This window comes from Micropterus salmoides, unplaced genomic scaffold, assembly GCF_014851395.1.
Source record: "Micropterus salmoides isolate LMB-PRFRI ecotype aquatic unplaced genomic scaffold, ASM1485139v1 Ms_hic_scaffold_8, whole genome shotgun sequence".
Classification (NCBI taxonomy): domain Eukaryota; kingdom Metazoa; phylum Chordata; class Actinopteri; order Centrarchiformes; family Centrarchidae; genus Micropterus; species Micropterus salmoides.
Window position 1 is genome coordinate 20,437,687 of NW_024044570.1, and position 25,243 is coordinate 20,462,929.

Sequence of the window (25,243 nt, forward strand, 5' to 3'; positions counted from 1 at the left end):
CCCATCGTTACTACCTTACGCTGTGGATGGGGAACATAAAGCACTTTAGATGGAACCAAATCAAACCATCTCTGACACACTTACACGGTACACAGGATGACCAGGAGCACATCATATCCCAGTGACAGCAGCATGCTGGAGTCGCGTACGTTACACTTAAGAATGACAGTCTGTCGTCGCTCTGGGAGTGTGAAGCGCCGTGTCCCAGGAACTTCCAGCAGCAGCCACACTGACACCATCACTAACTGGACGGAGATTAAACTCAGACAGATGAACACCTGAAAATTAATTGAGGAAAGGTAGGTAAGGTCATCAAGTTCCATTGTCTGTCTGTCCATCCAGCCATCTGACTGATGCAGATGGATGGACATGATGCTGCAATCACTCACCTGAGAGGACGGGCTAATGAAGCGTGGCCTCACAGCACCCGCTCCGTCTTTCACGCCATTGAAAATCCTGGCGATTCTGTTAGTTTTGGTAAGGAGGGCAGAGTAGCAGACAGCGAATGATGTGCCCAGGCCGAGGCGCCGCAGGGCACAGATAGCGGGAGAGGGTTTGGCCAAGAAGAGGAAAGTCATGGCATAGGACATGAAGACTCCAGAGAGGAGGATGTAACATAGCTCTCTGCCTGACGCTTTGACCAGCGGTGTGTGGTTGTGTCTGATAAACACCCAAAACACAAGACCGGTGCACATGAACCTGTAGACAGGGGGGAAGTTATGCAGCCAGACAGGCAAGCTTTTTCATGAAGTCACAGTTTCTAGGTGCTTATTATGCTATTACACAAGTAGGTCAGAGCTACATATGTGTTTATAAAACGGGTAGCTCAAATCAAGCAATCTGATTGGTTCATAGCAGTGATTTAATGAGCGTATATAACAGATATGACATCGAATTCCTTTGCACAGATCCGTATCACTCCGCAAAACAGGGTTTGAGTTATAACCTCTATAATATATAATCTAATCAGCCAATAAAGCTGAATTGAATTAATCTGAGCTTTGTGGGAGTCTCGCACCACATTTACACCTGGTATTATAATGCGATCTGATACACATCGCATTTTACTGGCGGAGATAAATAAATAAATAAATAATGAGAGAGAGAGAAAGAGAGAGAGAAAAAACGCCCCTTAACTGTGATATAATAAGGGTATACCATGGCCTGTCGTGAGCTATTGCTTAAGTGTGTGTGTGTGTGTGTGTGTGTGTGTGTGTGTGTGTGTGTGGATGGATGGACATATCACAGTAATTTGAAAATCCTCTAATATTAGAATATGTCTATATCATAATACATATCATAAAAATGTCTGTATCATTGAACTTGAGTTGACCGTTTGCTAAACCCCACCCCCTTAGTAACACATTTACTAAGTAACTGTGTTACTAAGGGGGTGTTGTGTGTTGTGGATAAATACTAAACAGAATTTTTTTTAAACTAGCTCATAAACATTTTATGATTGGACAATCGCTGCAGGGGAGGGGTTTAGAGAACAGTCATTTCCCTTCCGGTCCATACAAACACAGACACACATGTGCTTACATCTCTCAGGACCAGTCATAATCTGACATCATCTTGACAGCCCTTTATCACTCACCCTACACAGGCGATAGTAATTGGACCAATGGCCCAGGCATCTTCCCACATAATATAGTCCTCAGGAAGGTCGTAACAGGATGTCAGGTCATCAGTGGGCCACTGGCCAGGAGCACAGGGCGAGCAGGTGAACTCATCAGCCAGATATTCATGAGGCTCACAGGCTGTACAGATCCAGCAGCAGTACTCACCTGGGAAACAGGAATATGAACAGCAGAGAGTGACAGTCTGAGATTTTTCAAAAGGCACTGCTGCTTGGTGTGTTATGTTGCTCTGACAGAACATTGTTGAAATTCAGTCTCCTACCTGCCTGCATTTTCTTCATCTCATTGCGTTCACAGGGATCGCTGCACTGTGAGGTGGGCACCACCTCTCTTGGCCAGTGGATCAGATCGCTGCTCAGACTTAGAATCTCTGCCCATTCACCCACCGGCACGTAACCGTAGCGATCGGCAGAGCGCTGGTAGCTGAAGATGTTGTATCGTCCCACGCCGTCCCCCTGGGAATCGAACTTCACTGCTGTCTCGCTGCCGGGTGGAGAGAAAGGGGCTGGAGGGGGTGAGTGGAGACAAAGCGTGGAAAAGAAAGTGATAAGACGGGTGGAAAAAGGAGATTAAAGCTAAACAATCACAAACAATCAACCCATTGATGTCTCATTGATGTCTTTTAAAAGCAGCAGTGAGGACAGAGACAATAAGCTGTGGTCAGTTAAGCCTTAGGAGTCCAGAACAGAAATGAAGGGCAATACAGTAGTGTTTTCATTACTGAAGACCAGCCAGTCACAAACGTATTTGCTAGGAGGCTATAAATGCCTGGTATGCTTGGTGATGTCTGTGTGCATCAATGGCCTCATCCTTCCCTAAGGTCACATAGGGACAAAAACGCTGCTCTAAATTCTGATCTGACAATGTTTATTACCAAATACATCATTAACAAACTGCCCATAAAGTCATATAGGCATGAAGGCAGGGGACTGAATCTCTGGGCAGTGCTATAGCTTCCCACACATTGATAGAATTAGCCTCTGGGTCTTTTATGTGAGGGAGGTACACTGCTGAAACTGCCAAATTGGTTTGTATGCAAGTTGTTATGAAAGGATTACCATCTACCCTGAGGAGGGAACAGAAGAGATTGTAAAATTGGCAGGATGCTTAAAACTTAAAAAAAAAAAACATGTAAAAAAGTAGCCACAGAATGGGAGTAACTCACTGATGCGTTACAGGCAGTGTTGGACCTGACATTGCTGACACTTGGTTGTTTTGACACACACAAAGTGTATGTCAATCCTACCGTGCCACTTCTGTCCTTACAGCGGAGCAATCAACTCTGTGCTGCTGACACACTGTACAGGGCTGAGTGTTCCCTGTCAAATGACGATGCAGCTGGGGATAGTGCAGTGCACACTGGTTTTTAAAGCATCTCACTTCAACGTATAACAAGGCTCTCTGTCTTCGGCGCACAGCAGCATTGATGATACTATGCTGCCTTCCTCATATCTCCGTGTCGTTGCGTAGCTGAAGAAATCGCTGGCCAAATTCTTTCTCCAAATGTACAGCTGGGAATCAGTGGAATGAATCAAAATACAGATAAGCTGCTGGGCTGGAATGTGTCTGTATATGTGTGCAAGGACGTGCGCGCACACACGCCTGTGTAGGCTCCATTAGGTTTTACTTTACTGTTTGATGGTTAAGGTATTGCTCTGAGTGCTGTTGGAGGCTGTGCCGACAGAACCAAAGCTCTCACCCTGCTGTTAGTGGCTTGTGAAAGTATGTGTGTGCATGTGCGTGCAACCCTGACAAGGGCTAAAGTTGTGCTATTGTTGTGAAAGCTCAGTGTCTTCAGAGAAGAATGGCGTGTCATATGGCAGCAGAGGGGGTTAGGGTTTATGAAATCCATAAATCACAGAGACAGCACAACCCTCTATCCTTCTCCTCTCTCTCCCTCTCTTTCACAGGAAATTCCAAGTGTCAAGTCTTCTTTGGATTTTCAGGCTAAATGTTTAGGTGACAGCTAAATGAAAATGATTTCAATAAGAAGGTGCTGATAATATCTTCAGACGAAGAAAAGATATGAATCCATTATACAGCAAGTTGGCAGATAATAAAGTTTGCTAATAACACTGAGCAATAAGACAAGCCATGCTTCCCCCTTTTAGACACCCATACACACTCACAGAAACACTTTGCCACTAGCTAATTATCATAACTGCACCTTATTAGGACCTTATGTGTGCTGAAGCCTTATTAGCTGTATGTGGTAATTACGTGTAATACAGACTAAAGAGATAACGGCATTAGCCTACAACCCCTTTGAGGATGGTGTATTGTCCTTGACTTCCCTCTAACAGATCACAGTCAAAGAGCAATTGACTTAGAGGACTGGTGATTCCTCCCTATAACCAACACCAGCGACCTTGCTGACGTGACAGAGCGGCTTATCAGAAAAGTGTATGAGGGTGCAAGTTTGAATGGTGAAGGCCACCAAGACTCCTCTGGCGACTGCAGAGGGCTGAGACAGGCAGCCCAGGTCTCACTCTCTCCCCTCTCTTCCCTCAGCACTGTCCTGGGCTGAATTTAAAAAGTCTGGTGGGCTCAGAGATTTTAGATTATACAAGACTAAGGGTGCTTTCACACCTGCAGTCCGGTTCATTTGGTCAAGACTAAGGGAACTAACTGTGCTGACATGTATACGTGGTTACCAAATGATTCCAGAAATAAAGCTTTTACAGATCAAGTAAAAGATCGCTTCCTGAACACATTTCACTATCAGCAGACGTGTTTGTTAGTGTTTTAGCTTTTGAAACAATGCTTAGATCACACATCTGCTATCAATAAATCCTGTGGTTGGTTCAACTGCTTTCAAATCACAAGTGAACCACACCAGAGTTTGTTTGATAGTCGTTTGTTTGGTCTGCTTTTGGTGCGCACCCGAGTGCGACTGGTGCATTCAAAAAACAAACAAACTCCAGTGCAATTCAACAGAACTAAATGAGGCAGATGCGAAAGCCCCCTAAGGTCCTACAGCCATGCCGCAATGTGAGAATGTACTTGAGCTAAATGCTAACATCACCATGCTAACATGTTTAGGATTACATTCTAACATGCTGACATTTAGCAGGTATATTGTTTACCGTGTTCACCATCTTACTTTAGCTTGTTAGCATGGTACCACTTGGTAATTAGCATTAAGCACAAAGTACAGCTGAGGCTGATGGAATGTCAATAGTTTTGCAAGTATTTGGTCACAAACCAAAGTATTGGGCAAATTTAAAATGATTGTGCTAGATAAAGTTAAAAGTTAAGTGATCACTAAAGTCATTACAGTTCATCCTGAGGGTAACATAAATGTCTGTACCAAATTTCATGTCAGTTCATACAATAGTTCGGAGTAGATGAAAACTACTATTTTTGTCAAGAGAGTCTGGTGGGGTAGAGCAGCTAAAAGGAAGTTTGTCCCTAAGCTACATTTCTACAGCATGTTTCTGTGTGATGTAACTTTGATGCACCATGAACTGAACCAATTTGATCATTTGATTAATTGAAGGTGGTGACTGCTTCCTAACAGCAGCTTGTGGGCTCTCCTGCAGCGTCCTAGCACATACTATGACACAGCTTAAGCTCTAAAACAGTGATGATTGATGATTCTGTGTGACCTCATCCATACAATAATTCCCGCTGGCCCAGTCCAGTCCAGCTGAGACCCACAGCAGGCGCAGCCCTGATCACTACTCACAGCTCTGAGTGACTTTCCTTGCGTGTGAGATGTCGTCATCATCAAAAGGTGGACCATACCTTCTCAGCAACATTCATCTCCCTGAATCATTCATGTTGTGTAGCTGAGGTGCACTGTATATAGTGTATTATGGAGTTAGGCAATTGATAAATTGACATGTTTGGGCTCAACAAAACAAAGTTCCCTTTGCGCAGCCCAGCTGTGAATATATTTAATTGCATTGTCAACCTAAATTTGTGTGAATGCAGTTAATCAAACAGCTGGGGCCACAGAATATAAAACAAATAGCAGTACAAAAAAAAGAAATAAAGTTAGGTGAGACAAACTCCTGTCATAACACTGCCTAACCAGATCCCTAATTTTTGTGAGATACTTTAGCATTCCCGTTAACTTGAGAAACACCTTATTATTCTAGCTTAATTAGAAGCATGGTGAAAACAGGCTTTTCATTCAGAAGCTGTGAAATTAATTATGTTCTCGGCCATGTCGGGCTAAAGCGAAGCCCAAGGGGGATTGTGGGTATTAAAGGCGGAGAGAGAGAGAGGAGGCAAAGGGGCTTGGGAGGAATAAGTAGGAATAAGCAATCTAAAAGTGGAGAGAGAGAGAGAGAGAGGGCGAATCTTTTCTTTGGGTAAATGTGTGACTGAAAATTCAAAAGCTGGCTGTTGATTAGTTGTTAGCTAGGGAATTGACAAAAAAAGCATTTTCAAGCATCAATTCACCTGAATCCCTGAGTTAATCCTGATTTAAGCTTGACAAATAAAACACTGTATATAGGTCTATGCACAAATGCACATCTGTTCCAGGTAAAATATAAAGATGCAAAGCTGCATGCTAATGCTGTGACCAACTTCTCTTGTCTCTCTTTTTCTTCCTTCAGAGGGTTGTTGACCTTACACATCTGTGCCCCACAGACACACAGACACACACACTCACACACACACACGCACACATACAAACATCCCTCAGCATATACAGAAATGGTCTCAGGGATGCACTCACATGTCACAAACGCACACACAGAAATATCACATTGGCTATATTTGTTCTCCCTGCAGATTCAGTCCCCGCGGACGAAGGCGCTGCCTGGGCCACGGACCAACAGGCCACAGGGGAACAGCGGACAGATAGGGTTGAGAGAAGGAAGTCGGACATGAGAGAGAAATGTATAGGATGAAAGGTGCGGCAGCAGAGAGCTGAGGCTTGACTGAAAGAAAGGTGGTGAGATAGAGGAGACAAAAGAAAGAAACGGCAGGCCAAAGGCAGGAGGTGCTAGGAGGGAGGATGAGCCAAGAGACAAGATAAGGGCAAAGAAAGGAGAGAAGTGACAAGGGAGAAGAGGGAGAAGAATACTAGGAATAAGAGAGGAGATAGCATAAGAGAAACCCAAGAAACAGATGTGACGGCAATGGAGATATGGGTGGACGAGGGAAAGCCTTTGGATGGAGGAATCAATAGAGAAAAGGTGAAGTATGGATGATGGGATGAGCAAAGTGGAGGAACAGACCGGCGCAGAGAGGCGGTGGAGGCAGGAGAGCAACCTTGTGAAGTCTGAGTGGGATGTGCTGTTTTTGAATGTAGAGAGAGTAGGACACTTTCTGGGTGAGAAAGAGAACGGAGACAGAGAGAGATATAGAGAGATAGGGTGACGAAGAGTGAGAGAAAGAGAGATAGAAAGACAGAGGGTGACAGAGACAGAGAGACAGAGGGAAAGAGTGAAGAGAAAATAAGGGAGAGAAGGAGTGAAGGTTGTTCTCTAGCATCTAAACGTTGCAGTAAGCTCTCTGCTCAATATGGCCCTGAAGGCACACCGCCTCTGCTAACACAGACATATCACACACACACACACACACACACGCAAAAGCACAGTGAAGGGGGAATAGCACATCTATCACCACTATTTGAACAGAAGACTGCGTGCATGTGTGTATATACTGATACATTTACTGCAGATCGTGGAGATGGGTGGGTGGAAGTTGAATGATAGCTTTGAGAAGTGTGTGGGTTGGGGGTGTCTGCAATTTCATGCTGTAAAGAAACAAGCATTTCAAGCTGCCTCTTTGTAAAAAAGCTGACTGTTTTGCACGTGTTTGTGTGTATGTCTCTTGCGTGTTCGAAGAATGCGGCAAGGCCTCATAAAAATGCACAAATGTGCCCCTGTGCCTATTACTAGTTGGTAGGGAGCAGTTCCCATGATCTACCAGATCAGTTCAACAATTGGCAATAGTGTCGGCTTCATTACCATAGCAACTGGCGAGATGAGACTAGATGAAGAGACCATATGAGGCATATGAAAACACACTCTTAGCCACACAACATACTGCCTCAGTGCACCACATACGCTGTCAGTAACACACAACAAAAACAGCCTTATCACAGTTAAATACGGTCTGCTGTGTTATGAATGTAAAGATAAGGACGGCGGACAGTAATTCAGTGTGTTGGGAAGCATGAAGATAAATGTGAGATCAAACTCTGATACAATGAAAATAGGTGTATAGTGAACATGCATGTGTGCAGGTTCATTATAGAGAAAGAGATGGGAGAGAGATACAAAGCACTGAACAGAGTTGGTTTTCCGTCTGCTACAGTTCAGACTGAGAGCACTGCGGATGGTGATGCTGCAGTATTTATACCCCACATCCAACCTCAACTCACCTCAGCTCCTTCCTTCCATACTGTAGATGTTAAAATGTATATGTACAGCAGTGTGAGTGCGTCATTTGGGGCAAACCAACAGCTCAAAACAAACACTGCCACAGTTTCCAGTTTAACTGTACGGCCAACCTTCAACACACTCAATGTTCTAACACAGATTCCTTGAATGCATTTTTACTAATACAGCTGTTTGCCATTCTGTCAAGCTGTAAAGAACTCAAGATCCTTGCACATGCTGTTACTCTTTCCCAGCTTCAGAGTAAAGACATGCATCTTCATGGACACACATCAGTAGTGAAAGAGGGGTTTAAGGGTGAAAGATGATCAGACATAGAGATTTAGGCAAGTCACAGCGGGATTCACAGCTCTTCTCCAACTTACTCCACAGCATTTGTTAAACTTTCTATGTATGAATCTGCATATCTGTTCCGTCCCTCTCTGTACGCATTCTATAAGGGAGTGGTTATCATCTGTGCCAACCGGAGGCTGCCACTGCAGCCTTGTTCCCTCTCTATCTTACTCAGTCTTCCCCTCTCTTTCCTTCTTTCCACCTTCCTCCTCTCAAGCAGAAATGCTTCAAGTCCTTTGATTTGTAGCAGAAATGAAGATGAGGAATTTCAAAGAGAATCCTCTTCTTCTGCTGACGCACACCGTCCCACTCCGGCATTGCCTCATTGCTCTCTTGTTCCTTATCCCCTTCCCTCCCTATCTCTTTTTCTGTCTTACTTCCTTTTACCTTACAGCAAACTCGCTTTTCTCATTTTAGTCTGCCTGTCAGTCTTATCTGTAAGCGTCCTTCCCCCTCCCTCCATATGTGATGCCATTCTTTCGTCCTCCATCCTTCCCTCCTGCTCTCTCCGCAGTGTCCCGTGGCAAAGCCGCCGTGTTAGTGGTGTTTGTTTGGCTGTTTTGATGTCTACTCTTGGTCACGGTTGGTGGAGGAATAAGCACCTCTAAACCTGTGTCAGTCCCCGAGACACAGCAGTTTATTTATAACACTTCCTTTGTACGCCATCTGTCAGTCAAGCCAATCCTCTACTCTTCTCTCCTAACTCTACAGAGACTGACTGGCAGACAGGCAGCCTGCTATAGGAGCTATTATAACACACACAATCTCATTAGTGCAAGAGAGAAGAATATGGCTGACGGATTAACTGCAGCTGTCATTCCTCAAAGCAACTTTGTAGTGTCGTATCAATTACGCATGGGTAATAGGTGTCAATGGCAGGCTGGCTCTGACAATACATAGCAATTAAGCGGATTTGTCTCAGTACTTTTTATGTTCTGTGGTTTGGCTGCTTTGGATGGGGAGAAGGACAACGTCCCTGCGTTGTTCATGAGAGGACTGTTAACTAGGCACAGCACTCACATTCCTTGCTATCTTTTCCCTTTTCCTCCCCAACTTCCTCATTCACTTCTTTTCACTCTTCATCCACCTTGAACACCTTATCTAAGACTCCTGACTCTCTTTGCCATGCTCCAGCTTTCTTACCTGTGAAGCTGACATTAAGGATGTAATCCCTGTAGAGTCTGCGCCCATCCAGTGCCTTCATGCTGTCACACAGCTTGGTGGTGTTGAAGCACAGGCTCCGTTGCATATTATGGAGGGCGTAGGCCATGGCGTACACCGCGTTCACCACAAACATGATCTTGGACTCTGGTTCAAAGTTATTCTTGTCCATTGACAAGTCTTTGTCACACGGTGGGAGAGTTGTCTCTCCCAGTCCAACACCTCCTCCTCCTGCTCCTCCACCACCCAATGAGCACTGGAACCGCTGTTCCCAGAATTCCCTGTACCAGGGATTACGATGGTTTTTGACTGGGTTGAGGCTGAGGAAGTATCTGTTGAATTCTGGCAAGGGATTGGCTGCAAGCTCAAGTGTGATGGCTCCTTCAGCTGTGACCTCATTTCCCTTGACAATGCTTTCCTGTGCACCCCAGCCATCGCTGGCCACCCAGATGAAGGACGTGTTAAGCCTGGCAGCAGCTGCCAGCAGCTCTCTGGCATCGTCGCTACGCAGAAAAAGGACAGCCACACGAGCATTCGGCTTCTGGAGCAGCTGACGGATCACAGTTTCATAGGACTTCTTAGCGTTAGAACGCCCCACCTGGACAGAAAAAGGACATGATGTAATGACAGATGTACTGTAAAAGCTCTTTCTACCCCCGAATAAGTTTGCAAATGCCATATGTAATTATTTATCACCATCATTCATAGGAAGAAACTAGCAAAAGGGTCTTCTACGCTTCTCTCTCACACTATCATGCACCTCCATAGCAAATGAGATGAAAAATGCGACTGTAAAGTACCCAGAATGAGTTCTTGGAGATAAGTTTTCATTTTCTGGTTCACAACTGATAACACCAGTGTAATATAAACCCCATTTGTGTGTAAGACAAGATAAGACATGGAGACAAACTTTTATAAGCTCACAAATTTAGTGCCCCACTCATTCTTGTGCAACTTCAGGCCATACATGTTAGGAGTGTGGTTTTTGTGTTCATGTTTCCTGTTTAAGTCTGTTTTGGTTCTGTGTTTCCCTGTGTAATCTTGTGTCTTAGTTCTTCGTCCTGTACATTAATTCATGTCTTAAGTGTTTACTCCTGGTCTGTGTTCTTCTGTTGGTTGTTATTTTGCCCCATGTCTGCATGTTAAGTGTTCCGTCTGTTCCCCCAGTTATCTCTCTGCCTGCCTGTGTGTAGTCAGCCTCATGTCCCTCACCTGTGTGTCTCCTCCCAGCTCGTTAACCCTGTGTGTGTATATCCTTGCTTGTTTCCCCTCAGTCTTTGTAGTGTGTAGACGCTCTGTCCCATGTTGCTGTGTGTTGTCCTGCCTGCCTTATTAGTCGTGTTTATTTGGATTTCTGTTGGAATTAAACCTTTTTTGAACTGTACCTCCTCTGCTCTGCGTCCTGCGTTTGGGTCCCACCTGCTCAACCACCACAACACCCTGACAGAATGACCGGACCATACATGGACCCAGCAGACGCAAAGATGGAGATAGGGTGGGAAAGGGTGAGAACAGCCATGGACAACTTATTCTTTGAGTTAAGTCTGACTGAGGACTGTCACGAGAGACTGCTGTCAAAGCCCTGGTTTTTGGAGGCTCCAGGTGTAAGGCAAGGTTGGTCTTGGAGTTGGACCTCCTCAAAAGAGCTCTGCTGACAGCCATGAACTCCTCCAGTGTTCCTCATGCTGGGCCTAGCATGAGGCCTGCTAGCCATCACCCGGCGTCCATGCCTGTTCACTCCACACCGTGTTCTGCTAGCATTCAACACCAGCTCCGTTGGTGGCCCAGCCGATTCCAGCTCCTCGTGTCCGGTCCATGGTCCCCAGCCCAGCTGTCCAGTCGGTGGTCAGACCGACTACAGCTCCTCGCGTCCGGTCCATGCTCCCCAGCCCAGCTGTCCAGTCGGTGGTCAGACCGACTCCAGCTCCTCGCGTCCGGTCCATGGTCCCCAGCCCTGCTGTCCAGTCGGTGGTCAGACCGACTCCAGCTCCTCGTGTCCGGTCCATGGACCTCAGCCCAGCTGCTCAGTCCGTGGCCTCCAGCCCAGCTGTCCAGTCGGTGGTCAGACCGACTCCAGCTCCTTGCGTCCAGTCCATGGTCCCCAGCCCTGCTGTCCAGTCGGTGGTCAGACCGACTCCAGCTCCTCGTGTCCGGTCCATGGACCTCAGCCCAGCTGCTCAGTCCGTGGCCTCCAGCCCAGCTGTCCAGTCGGTGGTCAGACCGACTCCAGCTCCTCGTGTCCGGTCCATGGACCTCAGCCCAGCTGCTCCTCCAGAGCACCCAAGCTTTGGGTGCTGACCTCCGGAGAGGTCTTGCCGTCAGCCCCCTGCTCGGCCCCCAGGGGGTTTGCTACCTCACTGTCGGCCGTCCTGCCGACCCCCTAAACTCTGCCTACTAGGCCGTCCCCCTGAACGATCTGGTCCCCCTGCCCTGTTCTCAGGCCGCCCACCTGAGGCTCCTCAGTCTGGCCCCCCTGTTCTGCCCGGCCTGTTGGGTCGTCCTCCGGGACGGCCTCCTGAACTTTGTTGCCCCCCTGTTCTGCTCTCCTAAACTGTTTTGTCCCGCCTGAATTTGGCCTAAGACTTTTGCCCCATGTCTGCCTGTTAAGTGTTCCGTCTGTTCCCCCAGTTATCTCTCTGCCTGTCTGTGTCTCGTCAGCCTCATGTCCCTCAGTCTTTGTCCGGTCATTGTAGTGTGTAGACGCTCTGTCCCATGTTGCTGTGTGTTGTCCCGCCTGCCTCATTAGTTGTGTTTATTTGGATATCTCTTGGAATTAAACCTTTTTTGAACTGTACCTCCTCTGCTCTGCATCCTGCGTTTGGGTCCCACCTGCTCAATCACCACAACACCCTGACAATACATCAGTGTGACACTGCTGAAGTTTGGGGCTTTTGGTATCTGGCTTTGAACAATGGTTGCTTATATTCACAAATAATCTCTAATATTCTGTTTTTTTATTCCATGCCTTACCTTCTCTGAAGTGGCGATACAGATGTTCCTCATGCGTGCCTCTTGCTCAAAGGCCTCTATACCAGTTTCACCGTAATCACCCTCCGATGCCACAGTGGACACGTACGTCCAGTTGAAGAACCGGAGGATCTCGGCCATGGCTTTGGCCTGGTAAAAGTCAGGGGGCACGGTGCGGGCAAAGTAATCATAGCGGGTCTTATCACTGAGCTTGGCACTCGTTGAAGCATAGCTTATCTGAGGAATCTGGAAGAGCCTGAGAAGATTGGCAACCTGAGGAAAGACACAAATCAGATTAAATAATTTTAACCTACTGTTGCTTAAGTCACACAACTCTTTAATGAGTAGTTGGAACTTAACATTGAATCCTGCTTTTCTAGCATATGGACATATAACAGACATACATTTTAGTTAGAGCGCCTAACAACATTATCAGTGTAAAAACTTAAAGGATAATTCCCATATTGTATTCTATATGAGTCACTTTGATTTCATGTAGCTCGAGTTTGATTTTAATTTACTAATTTTGATTGCATTTGTTGTAGACTTTTATGAACAGTGTAATTCGATATGCGATGTGAATCAAATTTGATGTCTCTGAATCTATGAATTGTATTTTGTCTCATTAACCTCTGATGCATTTATGTAAAGTGATATCAAAAATATTTTCTCTAAGTAAGAGTTGAGCTGTTACAGCAGTGAGGTACGCAGTTTGAAAGCACATGGTATCAGTTAGGCCTGAGGTGTGGAACTACGCTGAACTCAAGACTGCAGTCAAGCAGCTACTTGCAGTGTTTATGATGCAAATGTTGGCAGCAACAGAGCCAATTGCTGTGCAATTAATTTAATAAGGCACTTGAAAGAAGCACACACACAGAGCAGGAGGGTACGCAGAAGTGGTGAAGTACCTCAAAAATATAAAAAAATTTTGTGTGGATGACAAACCCCCCAGTGAATGTGGATTTCACTAAGAGCCACGCTGAAATGACCTGAATTAACCCGCTCTCTGGTATCTGCATACCAGAAGACCTGCTACAAAGGATGTATCCACACCTTGGATTATTTGAAAGGCGCAAACATAATTTTTTTCATAACAGATGCTCAGAATTCATATCTGACCCATGCGACTGCTGATCAATACTGGGTATTCCAGACATTGAAAGTAAATTAAATGTTGTTTCAGTTTGTAGCGAGCTCCTGTCTCTAATGTGGACTGGATCAAACCTGAAACTAACCATGTGCATCACTCGCTGGAAAAACACACTTTTCTTTTCAAAAGATAATTCTTGGTGGCAAGTAAAGATGCCTACCTAAGGCCTGTCAGCCGGCAGAGAAAATGATGTGTATAGGTGAGTAATGCCAAAACATATCCATGACAACCCAGAGTTGAGACCAGGGGCAGAGTCGGAGTCTAACACACTTCTCTGCCCTTCTATTTCAGCAGTTACCCACCCTAAACCCTACGCAGAGTCGCAGTCTAACACACTTCTCTGCTCCTCCATTTCAGGAGTTACTTAGTGAAAATCCTATAGTGACGGTGTCTGCCCCCCGACCATAAAAAATTATTTAAATCAAAGGTAAACAGTAGAGGAGCTGTGCATAAAAACCTCATAAAAATTAAAACCACAAGTGCAATAGTGCAAACTAATAGGAAAATTAAATGTGGACTCTTAAACATCAGATCTCTCTCTTCTAAAGGTGTACTAGTAAATTATCTAATATCAGATTATGATATTGATTTATTTTGTCTTACTGAAACCTGGCTGGGTGATGGAGAATATGTTAGCCTAAATGAATCCACCCCTCCCAGTCATATTAATACTCACATTCCTCGAGGCACAGGCCGAGGAGGTGGAGTTGTAGCTATCTACAACTCTAGCCTACTAATCGGCTCTAAACCTAAACTAAATTATAACTCATTTGAAAGCCTTGTTCTTAGTCTTTCACACCCAAGTTGGAAATCACTGCAACCAATTCTTTTTGTTATAGTGTACTGAACACCTGGTCCGTACTCTGAATTCTTATCTGAATTTGCAGAGTTATTCTCAACTTTAGTCCTTAAAACGGACAAAGTTATTATTGTAGGGGATTTTAATATTCATGTGGACGTTGAGAATGACAGCTTCAGTACTGCGTTTATCTCTCTGTTAGATTCCATTGGCTTCTCTCAGAGTGTTCATGAACCGACTCACTGTTTTAACCACATCCTCGACCTTGTTTTGGTTTACGGTATTGAAATTGAACATTTAATAGTGTTCCCACAGAATCCCTCTTTATCTGACCACTGTTTGATAACTTTTGAGTTTGTATTGCTGAACTACACGCCACTGGGCAAAATTTTTTATACCAGATGTCTGTCTGATAGTGCTGTAGCTAAATTTAAAGATGCGATTCCTTTAGCTCTAAATTCATTATCAAGTCACAAATTAACGGAGAACTCCTATGCTAATTTCAGTCCCTCCCAAATCGATTATCTTGTTGATAGTGCAGCAGGCTCGCTGCGAATGAACTCGACTCTGTAGCCCCTCTAAAAAAGAAAATAATAAAAATTAGACGGTTAGCTCCATGGTATAATACTGAAACTCGCAAATTAAAGCAAAAATCGCGGAAACTTGAGAGGAATTGGCGTTCCACCAAACTGGAAAATTCTCATTTAATTTGGCAAGATAGTCTTAAAACTTACAGGAAGGCCCTCCGTAATGCCAGAGCAGCGTACTACTCGTCATTTATAGAGGAAAATAGGAACAACCCCAGGTTTCTTTTCAGCACTGTAGCCAGGCTGACAGAGAGTCACAGCTCTATTGAGCCAGGTATTCCCATAGCTCTCAGTAGTTACGACTTCATGAGCTTCTTTAATGATAAAATTCTAACTATTAGAAACAAAATTCACCAAGACCTGCCCTTAACTGGCACCGACTTATCTCTAAACTCAGGAACCTTAGAAACAGCTGTAGAACCAGATATATGTTGTTTTGCTTCCCTCAACCTTTACCAACTAACTTCAATAATTTCTTCATCTAAACCATCAACCTGCCTCTTAGACCCCATCCCGACTAGGCTGCTTAAAGAAGTTTTACCCTTAGTTAGCACTTCTATACTAGATATGATCAGTCTATCTTTATCAACAAGCTATGTACCACAGTACTTTAAAGTAGCTGTAATTAAACCTCTTCTGAAAAAGCCCAAACTTGATCCAGATGTTTTAGCCAACTCTAGACCTATATCTAACCTTCCATTTCTCTCTAAGTCATGGAGAAAGCAGTTGCTAAACAGCTGTGTGACTTTCTACAGAGCAATAGTTTATTTGAGGATTTTCAGTCAGGATTTAGAGCTCATCATAGCACAGAGACAGTACTGGTGAAAATTACTAACGACCTCCTTATTGCATCAGACAAAGGACTTGTCTCTGTACTGGTTTTATTAGATCTTAGTGCTGCATTTGATACCATTGACCATCAGATCCTATTACAGAGACTGGAACATTTCATTGGCATTAAAGGAACCGCTCTAAACTGGTTTAAGTCCTATTTATCAGATCGATTTCAGTTTGTACATGTTAACGATGAGTCCTCCATGCACACCAAAGTTAGTCATGGAGTTCCTCAAGGATCTGTCCTCGGACCAATCCTCTTCACTTTATATACGCTTCCCTTAGGCAATATTATCAGGAAATATTCCATAAACATTCATTGTTATGCAGATGATACTATATCTATCAATCAAGCCAGATGAAACTCATCAGTTAGCTAAACTTCAAATGTGCCTTCAGGATGTTAAAACCTGGATGACCTGTAATTTTCTAATGTTAATGTTTAATGTTGTTCTGGGGCTTAAGCACCTCCATGACGCATTATCTAAAGATATAGTTTCCCTTGATGGCATTGCCCTGGCCTCCAGCACCACTGTGAGGAATCTTGGAGTTATCTTTGATCAGGACATGTCATTTAAGTCTCACATTAAGCAAATTTCAAGGACCGCCTTTTTTCACATACGTAATATTGCAAAAATCTGGAATATTCTGTCTAAAAATTATGCAGAAAAACTAGTCCATGCATTTGTTACTTCTAGGCTGGATTACTGCAATTCTTTATTATCAGGCTGCTCGAAAAAGTCCATTAAGACTCTTCAGCTGATCCAGAATGCTGCAGCATGTGTTCTGACAGGAACCAGGAAAAGAGATCACATTTCTCCTGTCTTAGCTTGTCTGCATTGGCTTCCAGTAAAATCCAGAATATAATTTAAAATCATTCTACTTACCTACAAAGCTCTTAATGGTCAGGCACCATCTTATCTTAAAGAGCTCATAGTATCTTACTATCCCACCAGAGCACTGCGTTCCCAGAATGCAGGATTACTTGTGGTTCCTAGAGTCTCCAAAAGTAGACTAGGAGCCAGAGCGTTCAGCTATCAAGCTCCTCTCCTGTGGAACCAGGTTCTAGTTTGGGTTCAGGAGGCCGACACCATCTCCCCATTTAAGAGTAGGTTTAAGACTTTCCTCTTTGATAAAGCTTATAGTTAGGGCTGGCTCAGGTGAGTCCTGAACCATCCCTTAGTTATGCTGCTATAGGCCTAGACTGCCGGGGGATTTCCTATGATGTACTGAGCTCCTCTCTCCTCTACTTTCTCTCCCTCTGTATGCAACCTCATCCCATTATTGCATGTTACTAACACTTCTTCTCTCCTTTCCGGTAGTCTTGTGCTTTCTCGTCCCTCTCCTCTCTCCTCCTATTACTTCCTGCAGGTGTTTCTGGCTCTGGAGCTGTGGAGTCTGGATCTGTGGCTGCGGGTCACCTGCTGCCCCCCGTGTTCCTGCTCGACCCCCTCTGCTACAACAATTATTGTTACTAGTCCTATTGTTATTATTGTTATTATAATCATTAACATTACGATTATTATCATTAACACTACTATACATATCTATACCATTTTTCATTTAGTCATTTAGTCTATAGCAACATCACCTTTACTGTCTGTACCTCTGTGTGTATATTGTGTAGGCTGCCTCCCTTCCCTCTCTCTTCTTCCATCCCTCTCTTTTTCTCTCTGTTCCTCTCCTGCCCTCTTCCTCTCTGTTCCTCTCTCTCTCTCTCTCTCTCTGTCCTTCACCCCCCACCGGTCGAGGCAGATGACTGCCCACCCTGAGCCATGGTTCTTCTTGAGGTTTCTGCCTCTTAAAAGGAAGTTTTTCCTTGCCTCTGTGGCTTGCTCTTGGTGGGAATTGTTGGGCTTCTGTAAATAACACCACAGAGTATGGTCTAGACCTGCTCTTTTATGAAAAGTGCTGTGAGATGTTTTAACTGCAATGAAATTGCTCAACCACAGCTATTTAAAGACATGTTGAACTGCAGGAAAAGTGTTGTTGTGTTAGAGGGTTTATTAAAATGTTCACTTTGACTGACGGTGTGTCGAGAACTTCAGTTAAACTGGTAAATAAGACCTACAAAAATTATTGGAATGATCCTAAATGCATTTTTAATCAAAAGAAAAATTATATATAATTAATTATAACATATTTAGAAGGTTGATAGGAATATCTTAATGCATAACGTGATTATTTGAATTTAAAAGACAATGCAGCAAGTGTAGGTATATATGCACATGGAGAAACACACACACACACACACACACACACACACACACACACACACACACACACACACACACACACACACACACACACACACACACACACACAGAGGTTCAATAAATCACTGACTCATGCATTAGTGATGGACATCATCTGAGGTCTACTGATGTCCATATAATATTCCCTTTTACTGTTGATTGGGGTTTGGTCATGTTCTCTTCATTACAATTTTAGTCACATTTGCCAACGCAGTGGAAATATAATTGCTACACATTCTCATGCGCACAAAGACATGTAAACGTATACAATCAATCATGTGCACACAGCAAACAAACTACACAGCCATTCTGTTCTCGCCTCAGTTTAATCCTTTTAGAGCACATCACTCAGGGTTTTTCTATATTTCATTCAAAGCTCACTTGATGAGCTGTTGTGACAACATGTCAGAATCTCATTAGACTAATAATGTAGAAGATTAGCAAACACACTCATATACATATACTGATGCGCAAGGACATATCTACACAAACACCTGCAATGACGCGCACACACGGAGGCTGCTTGTAGTACGTCGGGCAGGTTTTATGGTTTTAAGATGGCAGTTGACTTAAATGTCAGGGAAGGTCACACTGCAAAATGTAACCGCATTGCTCCATTACCTGCCACTGAACAATGACTATAGCTAGCTAAGAGGCCTGTCTGTAGGGACACGGAGAGTTTACTCTGTAGTGGAAGCTGCGCCCTTCCTGTGAGAGAGAGGGAAGGGAGATGTACTGTAGGAAAGGGTTGAATATGAGAGACGAGTAGAAAAAAAATGAAAGGGAGGAGGAAAAAATTGGTGCAGTGGAGGGCTGCTGTGTGATTTCTGCTTGGAATGCAAGTCACACACACGCACACAGACACACAGAGACACATACACACGCATGTGCGGACGGTGGGGAGGACTGATGCCTGCTATGTAAATGCCTTCAAAACATTGGAGTTTAGTTGTGCATGGTTAAACATTAAATACTTCCCTATTACTTTATTTAGAAGCAACAGCCAGACTGGCCAAGTAGAGAGGCATGAATGAGTAGCTGGATTAGCTTCACTGGCAACAGATCAGAAAGCAGAGCACAGTCCGGGTCTCGTAAACAGTGCTGCCCTCAGAAAAGACAGGTAAATACAACAGCAGTGGCAACAAAGGGCAACAAGAATGAGATGCAAGAAAACAAAGGGTAATTATATGTGATGAAGGACAAGAGACATAGCAGATGTGTTAACAATGGCTGCCCCAGGAAGGAGGAGGAGGAAAGAAGGGGGCTGAGGTCAGCATACACTGAGCTCTCCCCAAATAGCTGCGAGGGGTGCCTCTGAATGCATATAAAGAAGAAGAGAAAAAAGAGAAGTAGGCAGTGATGAGAAGGAAGAGCAAAGATTTAAGGCACAGAAAAAAAAGAGAAATACATAAAATGGCAGAGAGAGAAAAAGAGAGCGTGAGGAAGAGAAGACAGAGAGACAGAGATTAGGGATTTAAGGACTGATTGGACGATGCTTTTGTGCAGTCACAGAGGAGTAAAGGAGAAGGAGGTTTTATGCTAAACTATGCAAATTATCCAGCTCTGTGACAAGAGCTACAAGAGCTGGGGAGACAAACAAGCACGCACAAATGGAAGACTTCATTCTAAGAACAAGTACACACAAAAACATGCACGCACACACACAAACACGCACGCACGCACACACACATGTGGTGACACAGGACACACATGCACTGCCATGTCACTGGGAGTCAGCTTTTGCACACTTGGTCATGGTACCTGTGCAAGGATGAGCAAAAGAGGAGAGAAGATACCACCGAGGACATTAAAGTTAGATGAAGATGATAAAATGCATTTGTATGAAAACTCCTAGGCCTACACGCGCTGTGTTACCTGTATGGAGACACTGCTGAAGGATCCACCTATGACTCCAGCAATTGCGAGCGGGCTATCGTCCTGCAGAGCGTAAGATCCGTCTGGACAGATGAACTCTGTGTCATCCACCTTGGTGAGGGAGGCTCTCACAAACTCCAGAGCCTAGGAAACACACCCACATAGATATTTTACATCAAATGCTGTGCAACATACTGGGTACCATACGGTCCATATTATCTCTTTATTTTCAATCAGCCTTTGAAACACTGAATGGAATTCTTTAAAAGAAATTTGCAACTTAAAGCCTTACAGATTTTTTATAATGTAAAATTTCTATCTTTTTGAAGGGAATTTAAAGACCCATTGCTTTACACTAGGGGCTTTTAAATGCTTCCAGTACAGGGTCTAAATTGCACATTAACTCCTCTGAGACCAAGGCACATTATAACATATTGCTGCTCTGTGGACAGCCAATGAACCTACAACCCATTTAGAGAAACCAAATGTCAGGAATCCAGGGTTTATATAATCAGTCAAAGAGCTCATTGTATAAAATCACTAGATGCATCATCCCTGAATAGCTCAGCAATAAGATACAATATATTTTTTTGAAGATAACAATCCCTGAGGGAGTGTGCTGTTTTTTTATATCCGGCTCATTTCCCTCATCGCAAATAGCTTCTGCCGCTATTTCTCATCAAGGATTTGCTGTTATCATTTAAGGCAAAATCTCTTGCCCATAGTGGATGAAATAGAATTTCAAGGTATATTTACTTTACCTGAACATTACCTTTTAATGAGACCTTATAGTTTCACTAGATTTAAAATGGAAACATTGCATTTTTTTAAACTTCTGATACCACAACTTGCAACTTTTTAAAAATGTAGCTAAAGTTCAAGTCGCCCGGCAGCACAAGAGAACAAACAGCTAATTAAACAAACTGTATCTCAACTGGGCTGTATCTAAAAAGTTGTATCAGCATTCACAGGTTAATGCTTATAAAACAGAACACTCTACAACACTAAAATAGGAGACCCGCTCTAACTGAGCTATTATTTCAGTGATGTACTCCTAGTCTTACTTTTGTTGAATATTTCATTACTTTCACTAGTCATATACATAGACAAAAATCCAATAATAATAGTTATAGTTATATTATTACCAGAAGTGAAAGAAATGCAAAAACAGCTAGAAATACTGTTTAAAGAACAGAACCTTATTAACTGTATTTAACTGTATTTAAATACTAGAACCATTTAGAAAAATCTAGAGTTTATGTGCAATGACCAGGCTCACCCACCTGCTCCAGTGCATAGGTATCTCTGGAGCAGGTGTCCAGGATGTGGACCCCGAGGGAGACTCCAGGCAACAAAGTGTTGTCCATATTGATTTTGTCTATGGCAAACAGCATGGCCTCTAGCCTCTGGATCCCTCTGTCCTCGTTCACACGCCCACACTCCTCCATCCCAGCACCTTTCTCGTGCACCGGGAACAGGCCGCCAAGCACCAGATCTCCCTCGATGCGGATCTCCCGGCGGGATGGAGGTGGGTCTCCGCCAGAGAGCAAGACACCCCGACACATCAGGACCAAGAGTAGAGCGGGAACGCAGGTCACCATGTTGGGCTCAGGGAGGGCTAGGATTGTCAGAATGTGAGGAGAGGCTTAACAGAGAGTGAGACAGAGGGAGGAGGGTGAAGGTTAGGGGTGAGGGGCTAAGGGTGAGGTGTGCAGTGCGCGGTGGGGTTGAGTCAAGCAGTGGCCGTGGATGCTTGGGTCTGTTTGTGGCCCATGAAACGGTCAGGGAGAGCTGAACTGGACCACACATGGAGGGGCACACCATCTGGACATCAGTCCTGCTTGGAGAGGGAGAGGAGATGAGAGGAGAGGAGATATAACTCAAGTCAATACACGTATCACAGGACAAATCACAAAGCTGTCAGGAGCTACACGATGAAATACTTTTCTAAGTGTTACTATAAAGTATAAAGATAGCAAAGTAGACCTTTAGTGGAGTTTGGGGACACTGTTAACAAGGGCTCAAAGTTCTTTCCGCTTCGCAGCCAGAGCCAGGCCATGACTAAAAGGGATATGGAATTGTTTGGAGATTGTACCCCACTGTTCTTCAATAACCCCCCCCCCTCTTATATCACCCAGTAAACTTTCTTCTTGTAAGTGTGCGTATGTGTGTGTGTGTGTTTGCTCCTGGTTGTATCAGGATAAGCCAGCTTAGATGGCTGGTTGATACATGAGCCCAGCCTTCTCATGCCACAGATCAGAAAAGCTTCTCTAATCTGATCTCTGTTCCAACAATTCTCCACTCGTCCATGAGTTTATAAGTATATGTGTGTGTGTGTTGTGTGCGTGTATTATCAGATTTATTGCTCCCCCTCTCCCTTGCATAATTACAGTGTGAGAACTGAATGCATTTTACCATGAAAGAAGCTAACTGACAACAATGAGGCCAACAACAGCTGATGCTACTTATCGTAGTTTATGACTCAATTAAAGCTATCACTGTGTGTTTTGCCTGTCTTGTTCAGCAACATTCTCCACGTCCTCTTCACTCAGAGACCGTAGGCAAATATAAAGTATTTTTAGTTTTAAAGGGGCATTCCACAGATTTGTCAGTCAACCTACTAGTCGTGGACAGAATCACAGTTGTATCATGTCTTCTGTGGCTCTGGGGGGAGCTTTGTCCCCTAAAGATGTCATCATGGTGGTCTAAGCTTGGGACAATTTTTTTTAGAAGAAAGCACTCAAACAAGAGGGTGTGGATTGTGAAACATGTGGGAATTTACCTGGGAGGAAGGTTGTAACAAAAGGTGCTATTTAGGGTATGTGTATGATCCATGGAAGTCATGATTTGTTCATTTTTATTAGTGGCAATGGCCGAATGGGAGCACCCCAGACTACACGTTGCTACTTGTCACTTGATCATGAAGGTGAAAGTACTATATAGACTACAATATAGTATAGAATTGAGTATTTAAATTTTAAGTTATAGTATAAACTGAAAGAAGGACAGGGCAGAGAGAAAAAGGTGCAATTACAAATCCTTCTGCTACTTTATCAATACACAGCACAGATATTTCAGAGGCCATAGGTTCTAACTAGCACAAACTATTCAGATAAAGCATCAATGAGTCAGGCGGACTAGACTAACATATTCAACTAAACAATTCCTCTGCCCCTGCACTCTCTGCTACTATGGGATGGAGAGGAGGGATGGCAGGTAAACAAGGGGGATTCATTTTGGTAATTTTGCTAACCAAGGTGGCGGCATTCCCCCTCAAATTGCCTACTGATCCATCGTATTTGGATCTTTACCAGTACTAGTGATCCCATTTCCACATGGTACTAACATGCAATCTGTATGCATATCTCAACATGCAAATGAGGAAGGTGGGGCTAGTGAACTTAAAAAAAAAAAGCATGCTGTGTCCCTGGTGAAGGGAGGGGATGCTGCTGTATGGGTTCCTCTTATTTTTCACCTGCAGAGGAAGAGGTCATTTGTAGGTATTTGCTGGTAGTGTGGGAATAGGTGGAGTTACGTGAACTTTTAAGTTGTTGTGTGAGTTCTCCTGGGTTATTTCTTCAACCCATTTTAGGTTAGTTGTGTTGGGTTAAAATTATGGGTTATTTTTTCAGAGTAACCATTTTCTGGGTTATAGGGATAATATTTTGACCCAATTCCTGGGTTGTTTGGGTTTCTGGGTTATGTCAGAGAGTAACCCATGTTCTGGGTTATAGGGTTGGCTTTCTCTCTCTCAAATTCAAATTCAAATTCAAATTAACTTTATTGGCATGAATGAATAATAACCACCCGCAGCCGTTCTGGGATTTTCTCACCACAGTAGTTTGACAACTGTCGCTTCTCGCTCGATCCATTTTGGCCTGTGCTTCTTCGGTGCAACTTTGTCGAGTATTCAAGGTAAGCAAGTATTTTCAGTGTTGATGTAACGTAAACTTTTCTCTGTCCATGTCCCCGTTGCTAGTTGCTAGTTGCTACGTTGAGACTAGCGTTAGCTGTAGTAATTCTGTGGTTGTACATCTAACTAGCTTAAAGTCCGTGTAAAGTCACACATGACATGACGCAACCAATTTTTGAAGACTTTAAGCCTTAAGTTCAGTCCAGTTATTGAATGTTGTCGGATGTTAGAGAATTGTTTATTTTTAAATTTTATAGAATAGAGTTTAATTTAATTTAATGCAATAAAAATGTAAAAGTGCTTGAAGTGTGTAATATTGTCACAGTCACCCCTAGTCTCATCTGTTTCCATGGTTTCTGTCATTTAGTTCATCTGCATCACCTGTGTTTAGTTAATCAGTGTTCATCTGTGTTAGTATTTAGTTCCTTCAGTTCAATCAGTCTTTGGCTGTTCTACTTTGTAGTCTTGTTTAGTGTGTGTACATCCTGCCTGTCTGTACCTTTTGGAGTTGCTTTATTAGTAAAACGTTTGAATTGGAACTTTGGGTTCCTCCTCTTCTTCTTCTGCCTGCACCACACCATGACAGATATAATGTAAAAAAAAGTTTTATTTTCTTAAATAAGGCATACTGGCATAGTAACCCAAGTTAGGTTATTTTTGACCCAACTCCTGGGTTAAAAAGGGACCAACTAATTTCTGGGTTTTTTCAACCTAGATATTGGGGTTGTTCTTTTGACCCAGAAGTTGGGTTATATTAACTACAATTGTGGGTTTTTTTAACCCAACATTTGGGTCAGGTATTTAACCCAGAAGTTGGGTCAAAAAAAATAACCCAATTTTCTGGGTTGAAATAATCCAGAAATTAGTTGGTCCCTTTTTAACCCAGGAGTTTTTAATGTGTAATGTCTGTTGTTCATTGGGATGGTCCACCTCTTTTGTTCAGACGGAAATATTGCAACAGCTATTGGTTGGATTTCCATGAAATTTACTACAGATTATTAAGCTCCATAGTGGATAAAAGTAGTGGATATTTGTATATATACATGGTCTTGGTGAGAATGTAAGCATGCTGACAGTAGGTCAGTAGTTAAGCTCAAAGCACTGCTGTGCCTTTGTGTGTTTTCCTAAGAATGTGGCTAAATACAGATTGCATTTACACTTGTATCCTGTGACAATGTGAGCCATACCACCTCCAGATGTGGCCTGGCTGATCTTATAGCATTCTGATTGCAATATGTTCTGCATACATTATACACCTTGCATTAACATGCATTTTTCCTTATTCAGATAGGATATCCAGATGTATTGCATGTCACAGTAATACCAGGTGGAAATGGGTTATCAAAGTCAGCATATCATAGCCCCTG

The 25,243-nt window shown here is 43.6% G+C and overlaps 1 protein-coding gene across 2 annotated transcripts in view; it reads right to left on the reverse strand.

Moving 5' to 3' along the window:
• The window catches only part of grm3 (glutamate receptor, metabotropic 3), a 47,812-nt gene that overhangs the window by 9,218 nt on the left and 13,351 nt on the right, over window positions 1–25,243 (reverse strand). The window contains exons 4-11 of one of the 2 annotated variants that reach the window (XM_038706993.1): window positions 21,247–21,800; window positions 19,964–20,107; window positions 12,467–12,736; window positions 9,479–10,094; window positions 1,903–2,145; window positions 1,598–1,787; window positions 390–699; window positions 85–278 (exon numbers count right to left, since the gene is read on the reverse strand). In XM_038706993.1, coding sequence (XP_038562921.1) covers window positions 85–278; window positions 390–699; window positions 1,598–1,787; window positions 1,903–2,145; window positions 9,479–10,094; window positions 12,467–12,736; window positions 19,964–20,107; window positions 21,247–21,564 — 2,285 coding nt within the window. In that variant the 5' untranslated portion in view covers window positions 21,565–21,800. Of the gene's footprint in view, window positions 1–84; window positions 279–389; window positions 700–1,597; window positions 1,788–1,902; window positions 2,146–9,478; window positions 10,095–12,466; window positions 12,737–19,963; window positions 20,108–21,246; window positions 21,804–25,243 lie in introns of both variants that reach the window. The other variant, XM_038706994.1, reaches the window with a different exon arrangement.